Consider the following 13,763-nt stretch of genomic DNA (forward strand, 5'->3'; position numbering starts at 1 on the left):
AGCTCAGGTCTGGGAGCAGTGAGGCTGTGGCAGGTCATATTTCATTGCAAGCTAGCTCCCAAGTAACTACCCAGGGTTCCAGCCAGGCTTGTAGAACCTATTCAGTGGAAGCATGTGTGGCTGCACCTTCCCTGCTCCAGGAGCTGAGCGAGCTAGTTTGGGCATGTCTAGTCAAACTGCTAACACACCCTGTGATTGCAGTGTAGCCCAGCCAAGGAGCTTGTGGTCAGTTTATTCACCGTGACCTGTAAGGCCTTTAATAATCACTGCATTCCACACCCACTCCCTGCCCTGTATGGGTGTCCTCTATGCTTTGTTCTGAAATGTATGAGCTCCCATTTGGCTGTATTAATACATCTTTTTTCTTGAAGAGTCCAGCTTATTAAGTGATTCGGATTGCTCTGTAGAACTGGCCTGTCTTTATCATTATTTACTACTCCACCAATTTTTGTGACACCAGCAAACATTTATCAGCAATTATTTTGTTCCAGATTTGTGTCCAATCTTGCACACTTAAATATGTTTGGGATGTGTAATTAGCCCAGAAACAAGCATTATAAAGGGAAATTTCACATTTCAGGTTAAGTGTAATAATCTGAACATGTTAAGGCATGGAAATGCACAGCTGAGACCCTCATACAACCTCACTTCTGCCAGTTGGTTGTGTGTGTGTGTGTGTGTGTGTTATGTATACATGCACCCAGGCTCTAACTTATGTCCTTGAGCAGCCACAACGGAGAAAGGCCAAAACAGCACGGAGGAGGAAATACTGTTAAATGTTAAGGGCCCTTCAGCAGCAGCCTCCTCTCTAAAGGATTACAGGCCCTCCAGCAGCAGCCCCTGGAGATGTCACACAGATGAAAGTCTATGGGGGAGCAGGGGGTCAGTCAGACACCTCAGTGCTGGCTTTCAAGAGGACGAGCCCGCAGTGGAGAGGGGAAGCTCATCATTGCTATAACCAAGGTCCAGGGCATCTTGCGTTGATACCCAAAAATTGCCACCACCTCTGAAGATTTGTGAACCAGGGGTGATGGGGCTAGTGTTCAGTGGTAATTTGGGGTGGCCCCCACTCTTGATAGCAAAAGGGAACTTTTTGAAGGGGCTGCATCTCCCAGCACCATGAATGACTCTGCTTCTGGACTCAGCACAGCCTAGGTGCCGGGACGGATGAGAGAACAAATGGTATTGGTGAGACATACTCTGACTAGTTGCACTTTACCCCAAGGAATCCCCTGGACTCTGCACAGGCTGAGGCAACGCTGGGAGAAGGGTGCTGCAATGGGGGTGGTGACCTCCTATTCCACTCCAGTGAGTTGCTCGTGGAGCACCCGGGGACAGAGTGCACCACATGTGAGCTAGCGAGAGCATGGGGCAGCCTGTTGGGGATCGGCTGGTGCAGGGACAAAGGTCAGGAACACACCAACCTGCTGAGCTGCCTCTCCACTACGCCAACCTTGGCATTTTTAGATATTTGCTTATTGCTGTTGAGTACGTCACTCGCTCCTGAAGGCTCCCTCTCCCCAGCAGAGAACCCCTCCCCTCCCATGCACATCCAGCCCAACTCACCTGACTGAAGTGAACACGGTGGTGCCATTTCTGCCAGCAGCACTGCAGGCTGCACTGTCCACGTTAATGCCAAGGCTCCAAGCAGCTGGTGCTGATGGTGAAGGCTCCAAGTACTTGAGGTGCAGAAGAGGCAGAGCTCCTGGCTACTTTTATTTAGGAGTGATCAGGCAGAGGCGAGGCCATGTGCTGGGGACACAGACACGGCACAGCCTTTGCTGCAGAAACATACCTGTCCCATGCCCACTGGGCAGCCAAAAGGTCACACCCACTTGGGCCTCTCTGCACCTGGAGATTAACAGTGGTAGCACAGGACAAGCAAACACTGGCAGTCTGGCAGAAAGAGGTCTCCTGTTAACACTGCAGCAAGGGGAGATGCAGGGAGGGGTTGATGAGATGAATGCACCAACCCTTCTCAAGCAACCCCCTGCTCCTGGTAGCTGTAGCATAGCATGGGTGGAGGTGCTCCTCTAGCCCAGTTGTAAGTAGGGCCAGACAACGCCCACCCTAGGCTACAGGGTGCAATGGTGGCAAGAGTGCCCAAAGCTGCCAGCATAGACAAGGCCATGGACTCAAGCTAGCACCAGCAGAGTTACGCACAAGCCGTGAAACTGCTGCAGCCAGAATGGGATGGCACGAAGCTGCAGGAAGTTTAGGGAAAGTCTGACCAAATAGTGCCACTGTTGATACTCACAACTGGCAAGGTTCCCTACCAATGCTCCCTCTGGGGCTGAGAGCAGTGCAGGGTGGGGATTAGAGATCATCGAACGCTCCAGCCCAAGCTACAGCGTGCTGCTCCCTGCACCCCAGCACAGCCCCAAGCCTTGGGGCGAGGCTTGGCTGGCTCATTGCCAAGGTGCCTGCGACACTGACTGGATTAAGGGGACCATTTATATTTAACATCAATACCTCAAAAATGGCACTAATGCATCTGAGCTAGGCCATGTCAGGTACCGCTAGAAAGGTTATAATTCGCTAAGGCTGATGATATTGTTTGTGTACGTCAGATCTGTATTGGCAGGTATGGCTGTGTTTGGTGTATCTGTAATTCATTTTGTGCTGTGTTTCTGGGCGACACCCCAGACAGGATGGCAGCAGCACTAGCTTCTTAATGGCCCATTAAGGGAACCCGAAGGTACAATAAGCCCAGGGAAGGAGCCCAGGGGCTCTTGAGTCACCAGGACTTACTCATGTGACCCTGGACTCCATATTATTTATGTAAATTTCCACAAGCAGCAGCCTGGCACTCTACCATAAAAGGCAGCTGCACCACATCCCTATTGTCTTTAGTCAGTCGTTCCAGTCATCAGTCTTTAGTCTTCACCTACCTCTGGAATAGGATCAACTCATCTACAACTGAAGCTGTGAAACAAAGGACTGAGACCCATCCAGGTACTAGATGTACACCAGCGGGACTGTACAAACCTGCAAACGCCACAATTCTACTGAAAACCTGATATATGTGAACTTTCAAATCACTTCTATGTATGTGATTGCTTTAATCTTTTAACATTACTTCTTGGGCCTTATGGCTCAGGGTGGGTGGCTGTGGAGAAGTGACACTGTACAGCAGCAGCATGGGAGACCCCGGGGTGGGGGGGGAAGCAGTGTGAGGACTATGGTGTGGTAGAGACCACCCTTTGCACTGCAGGGAAGGCAGCCTGGGGTGGGTGGGGGATGTTCAGGGACAGGGAAAAGGACAGGGGGGTTGGACAGAGACAGGGAGAGCCCCCATCTTCTGGGAGTCATTTATGTTTCCTACCAGTGCTTCAGGGTAGGAGCCCTGGCTCATGCCATCACTTGGCCAGCATTGCCCTTGCTGGACATGCAAGGAGCAGCCCTGTGTGGCTGCTCCAGGGCATTGTTCACACCGGCAACCCCACCTCCCTTCTGTGGAAACCAAGGGAGCGTAAGGAGGTGAAGCAGCCAGACAGCGCATGGCCCTGCCCTCAGCATTGCAGCACGGGGGCAGGCAGGGTGGCAGCAGCACGCTGCACCAGCCTACAGGTCAGTGGTCCATGTGCAGAGCAGCCCTGGGAGGCTGTGACTCAGTCGGCCCGGGGAAGCACTGGCGCTGTAAAGCACCTAGCCCATCTATTGGAGCCAAGGTAAACAACACTTGCTCTCATGCCACCAAGAGGGAAGACAGGAAAACAGGCATGGCCAGACAGGATCAGCCCCAAGGCCATCTAGCCCAGCGTCCCCTTGCCAGCCAAGGCCAGAACCAGCTGCTGCAAAGGAAGGTGTAGGAACCCTGCAGTAGCAAACAGAGTCTACTCTGTCCCATCCCCCCGTCCCATGAAAGTCTGTGTCATCCCTAACAGTTAGCAATCAGTCCAAGTCCCGAAGTAGGATGTTTTAGCTCAGCCAAAACTTTATTTTTAAAGTAAACTATACTAACACTTGGCATAGAATGAACCCATTGGAATGGGTTACCTAGGGAGGTGGTGGAATCTCCATCCTTAGAGGTTTTTAAGGCCCGGCTTGATGAAGCCCTGGCTGGGATGATTTAGTTGGGGTTGTTCCTGTGAAGTCTTGCCTGTATTTGGACCCAAGTCAGTCCTTGCCCTACCAGACAACACGGACCTCTCTCACAAAGAAAACAGTGTGTTATAACCAAGAGCCTCGTGGAGTGGGAGGCAGAAGGGCAAGAAGTAAGCTACCTCGCTAAAAGGCAAGGGGCTAGCGGTTATCTGAGCCAACAGATCCTTCACAATGTGGAAATCTAACTGCAGTGAAGCTAATAAAAAGGAGCCAGTACACCTGGCACTGAGTAAAATTAACAGGTTCCACCCAGGCTGGCCACCACAGCTAGAAGTTGCTGCTCCAAATCTGGCAGAGCAGGAACTTGAGTTTCCCACATCCCATGCAAGTGCCCTGACCACTAAACTGGACCCAGACACACACACCCTGGCTGTCCTTTCTGACAGACATCCACCAGGGCTTAGGCATGTTCTGAGTATATCTGAGTATGCTGAGTATACTCAGAGATGGGCAGGTGAACGCGGAGTTTGAGAATCCTGTTTTGGGGCTGGCAGGGCCTCAGTTTCAATACAAACTCTGAAACACTTGTTAGCCATGGGGTGGTATCAGTGCTCAGGGGGTTTAGGCCTGGCCCACCAGAGGAACTTAAACCCCTACGGGGTTGGGTGGTAGTCCAGTGGTGGTTTTTGAGAACTGGGGGTGGGGGGCCTTACACAAACAATTAAGCACTTAAGTCTCTATAGATCTAGGTGTAAATTTTGTCACCTCATCCTTTTCGAGATCATCATTAAGGGTCACAAACTTCATCACTTCTGCAGGCTGAGCTCTTCACCTACCCCAAGGGATCCTAGCACCCCTCCATTTCCTCCCCTTCCCCCCACAAGCACCCTTCCCAATGTCTTTTTTTTTAAAAATCCGGTCTTAAAAATCCCCAAACACAAAAACCAAAGGGTAACACTTTGCTCCTTGCATTTCTAAGGAGCTGCTAAAAATAATCCCCCAATGCAACAACTCGACAACACCACTCCCTGGTGTTCATACACAGGGATCTTGGATGCATCATTCATGGTGGTCAGAAGCCACTTCTGGAATATATGTTACATATGCAATATAATTTCCACTATAGAGAGTTAATATGGAGAGTTAAATAGGGAATTTGACTTATTGCTAAAGTGCACTTATCACACATACAATATAATTTCTCTGTCATATATATTATCCAGAGAGTTAGGAATCAAGGGAGAGTTGCCCTGTAGAAAAGACAATTCTGGAACAGGCACCTTTTATAAGCAAGATATTTTATTTACAATTGGGATTTAATTTATGTGGAGAGAAATACTTTATGTAGCACAAAGGATAGTTACAAAAATGTATTATTCTTCATAGACAACACACAATATCCGTCCCCCAATACTCATCTCATGAGTGTTGACTGGAACTCAGGTAGATGAATGTATTTTCTTAAAATAAACAAAAAAGCTCAGTATTGTGACCTAAATGTGAAAGTGATGGTGAAGAGAGGATAAATTTTAGATGATTTTATTGTTAATGGTAACAATAACGCTTAATATCACACTACAGTGACATCCCCAAGGAAATGTATTTCATTCCATATCCAAAGTATTACAGCACTCTGTTTGGTCCTCATCTTAAGCCTGAACGTGTTATGTCAGACATATTGACTTTACAACAATGGAATCCTCTGGTGAATAAATATATTTATGATCTTCTAAAAGTTATCTTATGGAATCTTTACAGTGAAAAAGTGTCCTCTTGCCATAGTTTGCACAAAGTGGTCTACCATACATTTCCAACTTAAGGTTTTAAAACATACTGCATCTTGTTCTTCCAGCATTTTATAAATTACAGCTCACGTACAATATGAAACAGTAGAATAATGTAATCATTGATATTGCCTGTAATCTCCAAATGGGGAGGGCTGCAACTGGGAGGGATCATCTGAAAATTGAGGGCCTGTAAAAAGGGGAGAAAATAATTAATAAGGCAAAAGACTACAATGGGGTTCAAAAGAGAACTAGATAAGTTCATGGAGATAGCCATTGAAGGACCTATTAGCCAAGATGGGCAGGGATGCAAAACCATGCTCTGAAGTGTCCCTACCCTGTTTGCCAGACATTGGGATTGGGAGTCAGGGAATGGATCACTTGATGATTACCTGTCCTGTTTATTCCTTCTGAAGCATCTGGCATTGGCCACTGTCAGAAGACAGGATTACTGGGCTAGATGGACCATTGGTCTGATCCAGTGTGGCTGTTTTTATGTTACGTTACAAAAGAAAGATTAGTAGGACAGGGATCTATTACAAAAGTAGTGATACACTTTCAAAGTATCTCTTTATATAAATCTTTTCTGCATTAGCAGAACCAAGAATAAAGAAGGCTTTCCACTTACACAATTTCTTTGAATGAAAGACCCTAAGAGCTTTACACACTAACAAAGACTCACTCCTGCAAGGCAGGATAAGTGTTTTCATCCCCATTATACAGATATGGGCTAAGAGGGACAGAGAAATGAAAGGAAAGATTTTCAGAATTACCTGCATATTTAGGAGCCTAAATCCCACCAACTTTCAATGGGATTCAGGCACTTCGCCCAATATCACCCAGTCAGTGGAGATGAATGGATCCCTGACTTCTATAACTCTGTTCTGACCACTAGACCACATGTTTTTATTATTTAGGCACCTGCAGCATAGGAGAGGTGCTTAATAAAGTGTAACATCAGATAGTACTCCTTCACTAATAACTTACACATGATTTACAAAACAATTCTGGTTAAAAGAGGAAAAACTATGATAATTTGGACAGACTAATCAGAATGCCACTGAACAGAAGCTGAAATACTGGTTCACCAGGAATTAGTGGATTACTTAATATAATATACCTAAGGCCCTGTGTAAGTCACGATTTCACAGACTGCATGGAAATCGTGAAATAAATTCCTCCCTGCTCAGGCTGCACCTGCATTTTATTTCAGATTGCATTTTATTTAACAGAGGTAGTCTCTAGCTATTATAGTTGCAAAGAAAACCCTGAAATCCTTTCTCTGTAAAATTAATAGTCCTTGCCACAATACTTTAGCATCATAACAGTCTATGGGTATTATCCACATTCTACAGATGAGACAACTGAGGCAAAGACAGGTTAACGGATTTGACCCTGTGAGTCAGAGGAAGAAATGAGAATGGACTTCTAGTCCTGCTGCTGTAAACATCAGACTGCCCTTTCTCTGAAAATTATTCAGTATAAGAACACGAGTCAAATATATCTAGGAATGCTATATTCCTAGTAACGATGTGGCAGAGACCAGGTGTAAAATAGGGGGTCTGGAATACCATGCAGTGTCAGAGTATTATCAGGGAAAGTGATTCTCCACAGTCACTGAAATAAAAGATTTGGGGCCCTCACATTAAATTCCCAATCTCTGCCTTGAAATTGTTGTTTCTAGCTCCCTTCCAGTAGGAAAGAGCCTTTAAAACATACACTGTTGTCTGTATTAGTCTGCAACCAAACAGGAAAAACTTCCCAAATTAATTTCATTTGTGTTTTGATGCTGCGTGTTAAGAAACAGGGACATGATCTTTCATGTTCTTGGAAATACACAAGGCATCTTATTAACTAAACACCATTTACACCTTGTGCCAGCATAGATGTGGAATTTGTTTGGTCCAGAGGCAGCAAAAATGGATGGGGAACTTGATTTGGTGAAAAATCACATGCTTCTGCATTTTACACTCTTTGAATTAATGCCTGATTCTGTCTCCTCCCTTTGGAGCCCCAGAATTTATCTACATTCTTCCTAGAATCCAACATTATACAATTGTTCTTCAAACCCTCCAAGCCGACCAACTTCTTGAAACTGTGCTGTCAACTGAAAACCTAATTCTGAATTTTTCCAAAATCCTGTTAGAGAAGTATCCATCCTAGTTCAGGAGAGAGCTATCTCCACCCCCATACCATATATAGATTTTGGAAAAACAGAGTTTTCAATTCCTGCTATTGTGCTGCTCCTGCTTGCTTTACTAGTTCAACTGGTCTGCTGGAGGAGGACAGGTTGGCTTTCAACCACATAAGAATTCCCCCCAGAAACTCTCAGAGAGGAACTCAGTGCAGTACAGGCAGACTAAAGGCTGTAAGGGTAGCACAATAGTAAGAACTAAAACCACTGTTTCAGTTTGTGCCCTCAAGAATGAATGAAGATTTGCCAAAGTTATGCTACAAGGCCTGCACAACAATGGATTGTTATTCTCACCCATGAACATGTGGTAGTGGTTTATGTATGCCATATAAACAAATACGGCAACTGTTCTGATGCACTACCATATTGCATTACTGCTTACAACACTCATCTGCATTTCGTGTATATTCAGGGACCTGAAAAAAGACATCAGAGAAGAGAGACTTATCTGGAGGGCAAAAATCATTCTCATGGACATCTGTGACTAAATTTACCTATGTACTGAGATCTGTTCTGCAGAGCTGTTCACACATGAATTAATGTGGAAGAGGAGATGGGGACAAAAAAGTACAAATGTGATAAGGTTGGGGAAAGAAGTCTGATAAATACTGTAGGAGTGAATTTGTCTGTTATGTAGATTTAAAAAAAATATCTAATAACCGAACTATAAATCTGGAAGACAAATATAGAATGAAGAACCCTAAAGACAACTTAGAAAATCAGCTTACAGGTTCTTGGCGTTTCAAAACTTGAAAAAGGAATCTGGCCATTTCATTTCCCATAAATTGTTGTACCTGAGTGTTTGTATTCTCAGAAAGTATTATAAACATTTTGAGGTACTGTAATCTGAAGTGTAGAACACCTACCATTTGGAAATTGTGCAGAGGCAAATCTTGTTAATAGGATACCAGCTCCTTCAATTAAAGCTAGAAGTATTCCTCCCATAGCAGCTGACCCAACCATGGCAACTGGTCCATCTAAAAAAATGTCAGAATACAAAAAATGTTGTTTTTCAAAACCTTCTTTTGTACAGGATTGGCAGTTGATACATCACTTTTAATGCAATTACCACCACTCCAGTGATCAGACTGTGAAGTAGATGCATCAGCCATTAACATTACAAATAAAGATATAATTAAAAAAAAAAAACCAAGAGTCCTGTAGCACTTTAAAGAGTAACAAATTTAATTTCTGCAGGCATAAGCTTTCGTGAGTTGCAACCCACTTCGTCAGATGCAAGGTATAATTACTACACATCTCTTTCCCTGATGAAACAAGATAGTACTGGAACTGTTTAAGAGTACAGTGATTTTACTTTGCCTTTCTTTAGCACCTTCCATCCATGGACTTCAAAACACTTTTCAATGCCCTTGTGACTTAGGTGCTATTTATTATTTGCATTGCAGTAGCGTCTAGGGACCCTAGTCATGGACCGGGACCCCGTTGTGCAAGGTGCTGTACAGTGTTGTCATCTTCATTTTACAAAGGGTGAAATGAAGGCTCAGAGAGGGTGAGTATTTTGCCCAAGGTCTCACAGATGATCAGTGGCAGATCTTGACTTCTAGTTCTGCGCTTTAACCACTACACACACAACACTTCCTCATAGTATTGGCACTGGCCAATCAAAAAACTCAAGCATGTGCTTAAGTTCATCCCTTTTCACAAAAGTGTCTACTCTAGATTCTATGCTGCAGTTAACAGATGGAAGTCCAAGTAGTCATTTGCTGGCATATTTAACGCAATTATCACTTGGATTAAAGATCATTTTAACCATTAAGAGATATTAGACTATTCAGAATATTAGTATTTATTAAAACCAATGTAGACTTAGTATATGAAAAATAGTACTATCCAGGCTTAACTTTTCATCCACCAAATTAAATCTTCAATATCCATTAAGACACACACAAAAACCAGTGTTGTCAACATTAGTACACTCAACAAAACACAGCTGAGAAAGTCTAACTGCTCTGCTTCCAGTTTTCACACATGGAACTATTCAGGAGAGCATTTACTAAATGTTTATGTCCCACTGACTTTCAAGAATACTTCTTGAATCGGGCCTAAATGGTGTATTGCAACTCAAGAGTAAACTCTACTCCACCATGTTAAAAGATCTTTAAATAACCATTTTGAATATACAGTAGAACCTCAAAGATACAGACACCTTGGGAATGAAGCTTGTTTGTAACTCTAAACAAAATATTATGATACAGTAACCTGTAATCAATGTTTTCCAGCTGAGGCTGGGAGAGATCTCTGCAAAGGTGTCACCTGGCACCATTACCTGGTTTGCAAGCAGCTCCCTGCCATATTCCTATTTCTTGCCTTTGGGCTGAACTGGGAGACTTGTCCTGCATTCTTGGTGCTACAAGCCCCAGCCCTCAGCCGCCTCTCCCCAGGGCTCACCCTGTTCTGTGCACTGCTGCCATGCTCCAGAGGCAGCACGTGGCAGGGGATTGGCACCAACCCGCTGCCAGTGCCACTCCCTCCCCTGCCCCTTGCACTCCCGGAGGTGCTGGCTGGACTCACTCACTGCGGGCAAAGCTTGGGCCACATCGGTGCACAGGCTGTGGCCCTTTAAAACTCCTCCAGAGCAGGCTCCGGCTCCAGGCCAGGCTTTGGCTGCAATAGCAACAGCTCCCATCCCCCAGCAGGGTGGGGGAGTGAAACAACAGGAAACAGCACAGAACCCAGGTGCATGCTTGGGCTGGCAGGAGAGGTTCAGAGCAGTGCATGTGAACCTCAGCATCTTCACCTCCTAACTGTGAGTGACTGCCCCTCACATGGCAAGTGGAATTGAGACAGGAAACCCAGATGTTCTGATCTTTAAGGTGCAATACAGTTTGTTGTCCCCCACCACCCGCATTGCTTACTTCCGGTTCCATATGGTGTTCAGTTAACCAGTCAGTTTGTAACTCTGGTGTTTGTATTGGAGGTTCTACTGTATTATGCCCTTATTGATAAAAGAGTCAAGACAATTAAAAATAGAAAACAAAAAGATTCAATATGGCTTTTGAAGCACATGGAATTCCAAAGTTTCATAAAAGATAAATGAAGTTCTTTGTGATTGTCAGACATTTTAGTGATCCTGTAGACACAATTTACAGTTTCAAAGACACAGGCTTTTCAATACCCATTGTCCCCAGAGCACAGTTCCTTACTTCTTGAAGCTAATATGGCTCCAGTTAAGGCACCACTTGTGATTGAGTTCCAAGGATCTTCTTTACCCCTCATTTTCACCATACTACAGTCAATCATGGAAAAGAGACCACCCCAGACTGCAAAGCTACCTGTTTAAAAAAAAAAAAAAGTTTTTTTTTTAAAAGCACAGTAAAGTCCACTAACCAAAGATATACTCTAGACACATTATAAAGTTTTGTGTTGTAATATTTTAGGAAGCTTACTTTCAAGCCTTAAAATATACCCAAACTCACAAGAACTAGATTAAAACATTACATGAACAAACTCAGGGAATATCCCTCCTCACTCAATAAAGTGGGCAATGTTATTAATTGATTTGTGATAGACAACGGAAAACCTCCCATATACCAGTGAGAGTAAAGGAGTTTCCATCCTACTATGTACTTGAAAACTGTTCTCATGCCGCCGCCGCCCCCCCCACCCGGGTCTTCTCTTTCCCAGATTAAACAAGACCAACTTTAATCATTTTTGTTGCTCTTCTCTGGACTTTCTCCAATTTGTCCACATCTTTCTAAAGTTTGGCATCCAGAACTGGACACAATACTCCAGCTGAGGCTTAATCAGCGTGGAGTAGAGCAGAAGAATTACTACTCATGTCTTGCTTACAACACTTCTGCTAATACATAAAAATCATAAAAGAATGATTTAGGACAGTTCAGTATCTTATCACAATACTGCTTTTGACATCTGCAAAACATAATTATTATTAATTTGTAAAGCAGCTACCAGCCGAATGCAACTGGCAAGGTTGCTAGAAAAGCAAATTTAAAAAATATTTTTAACAAACATCTAGTTCAGAGATGGTAAGATGTACTTCTTACCGAGTTAATTTTCTGGGAATCCTCTTTAAAATAAAGTGCTTTCATGCTTGTAAAAAGCTTAATGCCTGAAAATAAAAACAGGAGACTTAAGTCCTCTGTTTTAAGGGCACGATGAGCAGCAACAATAACTTCTCCAGAATGGAACATCAATCTGTGCTCTTCAAGGAGCCTGCTCCACTAATGCATTTTCTTCCTTCAATTTTTCCCTCTTGCTAGGTCTAGTCAATATTCCTTCCTTTTTATTCTTTGAAATAAAATTACCTAGATTATGCTGTTGGAATAGCAACAGGGAGGCAAGGACTATAACTACATGTACACCTCATTACCAAATCACCTTTAAGGGTGATGAAACTTTAACAACCCTATTTTGACTAAATCCTTAACTGAAACAGCCAACAAGAGACCAATTATGGACAGTAATTTTGTGATTTTGGATAGCTGTCTATTGAGAACCCTGACTCCTTTCACAAAAACAACATACTGTAGGTCAGATAACCAGTTAGGGCGAGATCCAAAAAGAGGATTCAGGCTCAGCATTGCTGTGCCTAACTTTAGGTGCCCTGACACTTAATGAAATACATAGCCCCAAGTTAGGTGCCCAGGCTCCCTATACAATGTATGTGGAGTGTTAGGCACCTAAGAATGGGACTTATAAAACCCAACAAACTGAGTGGGGATCGCCTAAGCTAGCTAATAGGAAATCATAGAAATGATGAGCTAGAAGGTAATTTGAGAGCATCTGGTCCAGCCTCCTGAGCTGAGGCAGACCAAGTAAATCTAGGCCATCCCTGACAGGTGTTTGCCTAAACTGTTCTTCAAAATTTCCAATGACGGGGATTCCACAACCTCCCTTGGAAGCCTATGCCAGTGTTTAGTTAGCCTTATAGTTAGAAAGCTTTTCCTAATATTTAACCTAATTCTTCCTTGCAGCAGATTAAGCCCATTACTTCTTGTCCTACCATCAGTAGATATGAAGAAGTGATCATTGTCTCCTTTATAACAGCCCTTAACATACGTGAAGACTTATCAAGTCCCTCCTCAGTCTTCTTTTTTCAACACTAAACATACCTAGGTTTTTGTTTTTTTAACCTTTCCTCACAGGTCCAGTTTTCTAAATATTTTATGATTTTTGTTGCTCGTCTCAGGACTCTCTCCAACTTGTCCATATCTTTTGTAAAGTGTGGCAGCCAGAACTGACGCACAGTATTCCAGCTGAGGCCTCACCAGCGCCAAATCGAGCAGGACAGTTACCTCTTTTGCCTTACATACATCACTCCTGTTAAGATACACCAGAACGATAACTTCATAACTGCATCTCATTGTTGACTCATATTCCATTTCTGGCACACTATAACCCCCAGATCCTTTTCAGCAGTATGACCACCTAGTCAGTTATTTGCTCTAAGGTGGCCCCTGAGAACAACTACTGGATTGGTCCTCGCAGGCAAGATAGGTGGACGAACACCTACTTTGGAAATCTCACTGGGGCTTAGGTGTGAACTAGGTGTCAGGAGTGAGGTGGATATACACACTACCAACAGAAATTTAGGCACCTGAAGGGTTAGATGGCAATTGAGTGAGAGTTTTGAGGGTCTCAATTTTGGGCTTATGTGCCTAAAGTGGCAGTTAAGTGCTTTTGTGGCTCTAGTCCTTAGATGTGAAAAGTTCTGAATCCCATCCAAATCCCTTGAGCTATTCAGTTCCCTTGACGTT

At 43.9% G+C, this 13,763-nt stretch overlaps 1 protein-coding gene across 4 annotated transcripts in view; it reads right to left on the minus strand.

Moving 5' to 3' along the window:
• Positions 1-13,763, minus strand: part of LOC137142504 (mitochondrial import inner membrane translocase subunit Tim17-A) — a 29,259-nt gene that overhangs the window by 9,069 nt on the left and 6,427 nt on the right. For 2 of the 4 annotated variants that reach the window (XM_067531906.1, XM_067531909.1), the window contains exons 4-6: positions 11,190-11,318; positions 8,892-9,002; positions 5,571-6,021 (exon numbers count right to left, since the gene is read on the minus strand). In XM_067531906.1, coding sequence (XP_067388007.1) covers positions 5,951-6,021; positions 8,892-9,002; positions 11,190-11,318 — 311 coding nt within the window. In that variant the 3' untranslated portion in view covers positions 5,571-5,950. Of the gene's footprint in view, positions 1-5,570; positions 6,022-6,050; positions 6,753-8,891; positions 9,003-11,189; positions 11,319-13,763 lie in introns of those variants that run through there. The other 2 variants (XM_067531908.1, XM_067531907.1) reach the window with 2 other exon arrangements.

Source organism: Emydura macquarii, unplaced genomic scaffold (genome assembly GCF_026122565.2).
Source record: "Emydura macquarii macquarii isolate MOO-44397 ecotype Brisbane River unplaced genomic scaffold, CSIRO-AGI_Emac_v2 contig_3220, whole genome shotgun sequence".
NCBI lineage: Eukaryota > Metazoa > Chordata > Testudines > Chelidae > Emydura > Emydura macquarii.